General features: G+C 37.0%; 1 protein-coding gene across 14 annotated transcripts in view; it reads right to left on the bottom strand.

Annotated features, from left to right (window-relative positions):
• The window catches only part of szt2 (SZT2 subunit of KICSTOR complex), a 119145-nt gene that overhangs the window by 34331 nt on the left and 78171 nt on the right, over positions 1–6643 (bottom strand). For 11 of the 14 annotated variants that reach the window (XM_089133710.1, XM_039656438.2, XM_039656446.2 and 8 more), the window contains 5 exons: positions 5681–5778; positions 4441–4573; positions 4184–4311; positions 2012–2059; positions 204–325 (listed from right to left, as the gene is read on the bottom strand). In XM_089133710.1, coding sequence (XP_088989836.1) covers positions 204–325; positions 2012–2059; positions 4184–4311; positions 4441–4573; positions 5681–5778 — 529 coding nt within the window. The remainder of the gene's footprint in view (positions 1–203; positions 326–2011; positions 2060–4183; positions 4312–4440; positions 4574–5680; positions 5779–6643) is intronic. The other 3 variants (XM_089133716.1, XM_039656451.2, XM_089133711.1) reach the window with 2 other exon arrangements.

Genomic DNA, 6643 nt, shown 5'->3' with positions numbered 1-6643 from the left:
CACACAGAGATATCTTATGAAACAGAAAGACCAGACCTCACAAATCCACCTAACCTAAGTCTATTCACACTGAAAATGGAAATGCTGCATGATGTCAAACAATCAAAGTTGATTATAACACATTTAATTGTTGATATGCAGATATGTGGACAAAAAAACATTACGCAATGATGTCACGGCTGGTTATATTCAACAGAACTGACCTTCTTATTGACGATGTGTATATACAGGAAGCGCTGGCGTGGAGCCACGCCCTTCACAGCCTGTCCCGGGCTCAGCCAATCACTGTGCTCCAAGGACTCGAACCGCTGCAGACCCTTATGAGCTTTAATAAAAGACAGAATTATGTGAGGTGGTGTTATTTGGGTAAAAAGATGTGTGTATATAATAGACAAAGAGCAAGAAATAAAGATCTGATCATAATGTCACTTCTGAATCTATTCAGTTTACCTCTAAATAAGAGCTATGGAATTATTTTATGGGATCATTACATTAATTAAAAAAAAAAAAAGTTTTATAGCCTTGAGACACGACATTTATATCATCTATAGAGTGTGTTTGAGGAGAAAGTCAACACTGAATTCACTCTTGAGTATGACATTCTCTGCTTAATTAAGCTCTAATATTTTTAAATGCCAACATCAGAACGCATACTCATCTAGAAGTTAAAACCTCTTCTGTTTCAATGGTACAGTACAAGCAGGGAGAAAAATGATCTTGCACACATGCATAAATGAGTGAACCTTCAATTAGGAGCACTTTTATCTACTTGAAAGCTTGAAAAAATAAAATTCTTTGTCCTGGAATAAAGTTTCTGTTCAACTTTAAAGATTTTGGCAATTTGTGTGATGGGTGATGACAGCAGTAATTTGGATGGACAGATGGATGGATGGACAGATGGATGGATGGATGGACAGATGGATGGATGGATGGATGGATGGATGGATGGATGGGCAGATGGATGGATGGATGGATGGATGGATGGATGGATGGGCAGATAGATGGATGGACAGATAGATGGATGGATGTGCAGATGGATGGATGGACAGATAGATGGACAGATGGATGGATAGATGGATGGATGGATGGATGGATGGACGGGCAGATGGATGGATGGGCAGATGGATGGACGGATGTATGGGCAGATGGATGGATGGGCAGATAGATGGATGTATGTGCAGATGGATGGATGGATGGGCAGGTGGATGGATGGACAGATAGATGGACAGATGGATGGATGGGCAGATGGGACAGATGGATGGATGGATGAATGGATGGGCAGATGGATAGGAAGATGGACGGATGGATGGATGGATGGACAGATGAATGGGTGGACAGATGGATGAACGGATGGGTGGATGGCCGGACGGATGGATGGGCAGATGGATGGATAGGCAGATGGACAGATGGATGGATGGACAGATGAATGGGTGGACAGATGGACAGATAGATGGATGGTTGGATGGACAGCTGGATGGATGGATGGTTGGATGGGTGAATGGAGAGATGGATGGAAGGATGGGTGGATGTAGAGATGAATGGACAGACGGATGGTTGGACGGAAGGATGGGTGGATGGAGACATGGAAAGATGGATGAAGAGATGAATGGATGGATGGAGAGATGGATGGTTGGATGGAAGGATGGATGGTTGGATGGACGGAAGGATGGATGGATGAACGGATTTTTTTATGGTTTTGCTTTAAAGCACATTTCTCTAATGTTGAACCAGATTTCTTTGATTTCACAGAATTTCCTAAATTCATTATCGTGGTAAGTATGGTGATTATTTGAAAACACATTCATACATACCAAAAGAATGAATGTGATTTTTGTTGCCTTGTAATGTTCTTAAAAATGAGAATCTTTCCAGGACAGAAAAGTCCTATTTGAAGAATCACTCAAATCTCCAGTCCCTGTCAGAGTGTGTCTGTGGTGTAATGGAGTGATTGGGAGGAAGGGCCCCTGTCGCAGTGAGGGCCACTAGGGGTCCCATAAGGGGCCAAACTTACGTGAGCACCTATTTAGTACTGGACTGTTCTCTTCATCTGAACTGTCTTCTGTGGGCAAACAGAGATGAGCACAAACAGCTTTGCAAAACGAGACAACTATGTTAATGAGGCATTGATACACACATACATACTGTACATGCACACACACACAGTTCTGCAAGAGACAGCATAAGCGAAAGAATCCATGATAACAGAAAAGCAAGAATAGCAATCAATCATTAAACACTCGTTGGCTAAAAGAGATCTAAGAGATGAATACACCCAGCAATACTACAAATAACATCACACAAGAAAAAAGAAAACATTCATTTGCAAGATCAGCCGAACACAAGATAAAAACACCAAGCGCAGCGATGTCGAAAGAGATTCTAGTAGATGTGATGCATCTGAGCCCATCATCATAGAGAGAGAGAGAGCGGTTAGAAGGCAGGAGAACTGTTGACCACAGAATTCAGTCATGACCTCACACTGCCTACAGCCAGTTAAACTGCAGACAAATTAATGGAGTATGATCTTAAAAGTCTCAGTATCATGAAGCCTGAATGTCACAGAGAAATGTCTCGGTCATATATTACCCCAAAATCAAAAAATTCATCTTGCTCAAAGACAAAGAAGCCTCTTTTAGGGCCATTCAGACTTTTTTACATTGTGACAAAATGTCATGACAATTAAGCAAATGACCCCCTGTACTGAGCATTCGCATTCATGTAAAGTGAAACAATTATTGTAAAGCATAGCTGAAAAGTAGTTTGTAAGCATACTAAAAATCGAATATAAATCATTTCAGGACTAAATATTACATATTTGTAGTATTTATTTTTAAATGACAAAATAATTTCTGATAATACTGCAATTTTAAACATTTATAGTAGCCCTCAAACTGTATTCACTTTATAGCCCTTAATCCTGTAACTGTGGACAAATGTGGGCACAGAGGACTCAGGTGTGATCCTAATTTTTATTAATTATAAATGTTGTATCACTGTCTTCGATAAAGTTTTGTCTATCCATTTATGGAGTTTTTATTTTATTTTGGGGGTATTTTTGAATTTATTTACTTCAAAAAGTACCATATTTTCTATGTAAATTATGCTTATTTTTATGTTTTATTTTTTAAATTTTTTTAACTACATTAAAATATCATTCCAATAAGTTCTTAAGAGCTAAAACCTAAAGATGAAGTGGCTTTGCTGTCACCTGGTGTCTTATTTTGGCTTATTTTAGAATGCTCTAAATTATATCTAAATCATTTCTATGGGTGCCCATTTTTGACCCAAATACAAGATTAAGGAGTTTTTTTTCACCCACTTAACATTGTAGAATTGAGTCAAAAAATTGTGTGTGTGTTCAGGAGGCAAACTTAGGGAAAGTAGCCAAGTCTTGTACCGCTCAGATCAAGGGAAGTGTTTTTTTAAAAATAAATCAAAACTATTTTTCCCACATTTGTCCAGAATACGGTTTTAGGGTTAAACATTATTAAGCATTTACTTATGTCCTTTTTTCTGTTTTTTTTTCCAGTCTAATAATATAGGTTTCTTTTTCTTTATAGAAACTATTTCCTGATTATTATTATTTTTTTTAATTTTGGGGAGAAATATGACCTGATTAGAAGATCATTTTCATGAGATTCAGCTGAATATATAATGCATTACAAAGGTTAATTTTGTGCATTGTAATGCATTCCCAATGCCTTATAATTCATCTTATATGTTCTCATGAATGAGTGACATCATCACATCACCTTTTAGAGATTATAATGCACTATATTATATTGGCACTTGTTAATTTTGTTTTACTAAATCTATTGCAACTGTGGTTATAATAAGCTTATTCATGAAAATAAAACAATTCGTAATGCGCTCCTTGGACAGTTTACTCCCAATTCAACTTCAACCTGTGTGTTAAATAATCTCAGAAGAGAGTGTAACCAAAAGTCCTATTCGGAAGAGAAATTCGTGTTACACTTATGTGCGTTTATTATAAACAGCAACTAATTACAAATAATAAAATAAAATTATATAAATAAATAATAATATTATATCAATAGTCCTGTCCGAATCAGTACATGTAATCACAAACGTCGAGTGATAAGAATTGTGACTCAAACATCGTTTATAAAACTAGTCCCGTCCGAATAGGGCTTAAGATGACATGATTATTGCTGACTGGTACCTTGTTCTGTACTGCAATGCCATTGGCTGAAATTGCGACCAATGAGAATGAAGCTCCTGGAGGTGGCAGGTGGTTGGCTGATGTGCTGGATGATTGACAGGGGGGCAAAGATATCTCCCTGAGGACAGCTGCCGACACACACAGGAAACAGTTCATCGCTTTAAGCATAAACTGAATCGAATTCACCAACTAATCACAGCATCTGAAACACATGTGGACAGTTGGGATGAATGCGTCGACCAAGGTCAGGAACGCACCTGGTTCTTTCGAACACTTTGACTATGGTGTCACTGGCCAGAGAGCTCACAAGATTTACAATTTCTGAGAGGATGGAAGGCAGGAGGAAATGATGCGAGACTTCAGTTGAACAATGCTGGATGGACGGACAGCCTGTAAGACAACAAGAGAAAATTATACTTTAATCGGGGACTTTTTCTGTCTGCTAGTGTTTACAGATATAAACAAGTTCAATTTAAGACTTTTTTAATGCCACTTTGAATGAACTTTAAGACCAAACTTTTGATGGAAATACACATTATATTACATAAGTATATCTGATATTTAATGTTTAACCTAAGTCAATGAAGTAATTTAATATTAACTATTTGTTTAAGTAAAATCAATTTTACATTTGCAACAGCGCTCGAAATACATCATCAATCACTGTTTATGTAATAAAATCAGATTCGATGCTTTACTGGTTATTTTACGGACATTGGGTCCATCAGACTGGAAAAATTTTAGCGTTAATGTGACCGTAAATGAAATAAATACCAAGTAAATGATGATTTTATTTTTATTTTAGGGTGAAATAGCCCTTTAACGTGATTTAAACAAACAAACAAAAAAAGATGCAAAAGCATCACAGAATAATCCCCTGTCGAACTCGTTCATCCGAGTCAATTTGTTCGTTTCGTTCGTTTAATGAACCAAATGACTCTGGAAAAGATTCGTTCATTTTGATGAACGAGTTCGAACAGAAGAGTCACGAACGCTCATCACAGAACAGAGCAAGGCGAGCATTTGAGCTTATAAAACTTAAAGTTTGTTATTTATTTATTAAATGAGCGATCGTTTCGCTTGATAAGACCCTTATTCATCATCTGGAATCGTTTAAAGCCCTTTGAAGCTGCACTGAAACTGTCTTTTGGACCTTGAACCGTTTGGACCCCATTGAAGTCCATTATATGGAGAAAAATCCTGGAATGTTTTCATCAAAAACCTTAATTTCTTTTCGACTGAAGAAAGAAAGACATGGACATCTTGGATGACATGGGGGTGAGTAAATTATCAGCATAAGTTTTTTCAAAAGTGAACTACTCCTTTAACCTGCCTGTGTTTCACCCACATATGAAATCTGATTTAAGATTCAAAGTCAAAAGTGGACCTACATGAAGAATGGCCAAGTTTCTTACATCATTAAATTGTAAAAACGTATTAAAATGTATCATTTACATCATTAAAATGTAAATTTCTTACATCATTGTAAAAACTCACCCAGTTTGTTCATGAAGGTGACCCAGGGCAGGTACGTGGTCTGGTAAACGGTTTGAAGAGTACCAGTATCACCTTCCTCCAGCTGGACTGCATGTCTCCTACAACACAAAGACATCCAGACATGTCTGTAGGCCTACGCGGATGATAATTGCTTTTGTTAGAGGTCATTTCAGCATTTACGTCTCTCAGGTTACGGCCATCTGAATCAGAAATGTCAGTATTCTCCCACCACCCACGACCAAATTATCTATTGTATTCTGGCAACACAAAAGGATGAGTGGTAATTTAATTTCCATCCCAAATGGGATCTCAGAAACTGCCAGGAAGAACTGGCCAAAAATCATTTTGGAAATCTGATTATTCTGATTTGGCTATTTGGCACAATGGAGGCGTTTCAGAGAACATGTGTGATCCGTGTTGACAAAATCAGTGGCAACAAGCACATTTGTTAAAAATTAGTTACATTCTTTATTAAAATACACATTATGTATGATTTGCTGGAATCAGACGAAAATGACTGCGCTACACCTGCTTGAAGTTGATTTAAAGTCCATTTTTAAGTCAATTTTGAGAAAAAGCAAGTTTTCTAAAGGTTTCAAAACAAAATCACTAAGCCATCATACCTTAAAATCCCCAGTAACAACACCAAATTTGACACACACCAAGTCAAAACAAAATATCTATAGGAAAAATATATATTCAACTTTTTTTTTCTCCATGATACCACAATTGTTTAACATTTATTTCAACATTTTATTTAACAGACAGTTCATATATTAAAGGTGCAATGTGTAACAAAGTTGAGTATCTATTAACAGAAATGCAATATGACATCCATAACTATGTTTTCAGTGGTGTATAAAGAACTTACTTAATTAGCCGTAATGTTTTTATTACCTTAGAATGAGACATTAATAGCTCCATAACCGAGGGAATCCCCTTCTATGAAGGTCGCCATGTTGT

Source organism: Pimephales promelas, chromosome 8 (assembly GCF_988280905.1).
Source record: "Pimephales promelas chromosome 8, fPimPro1.hap1.1, whole genome shotgun sequence".
Taxonomy (NCBI): domain Eukaryota; kingdom Metazoa; phylum Chordata; class Actinopteri; order Cypriniformes; family Leuciscidae; genus Pimephales; species Pimephales promelas.
The sequence above is the reverse complement of the archived record's forward strand: the minus strand, read 5'-3'. Positions and strand labels throughout refer to the sequence as shown.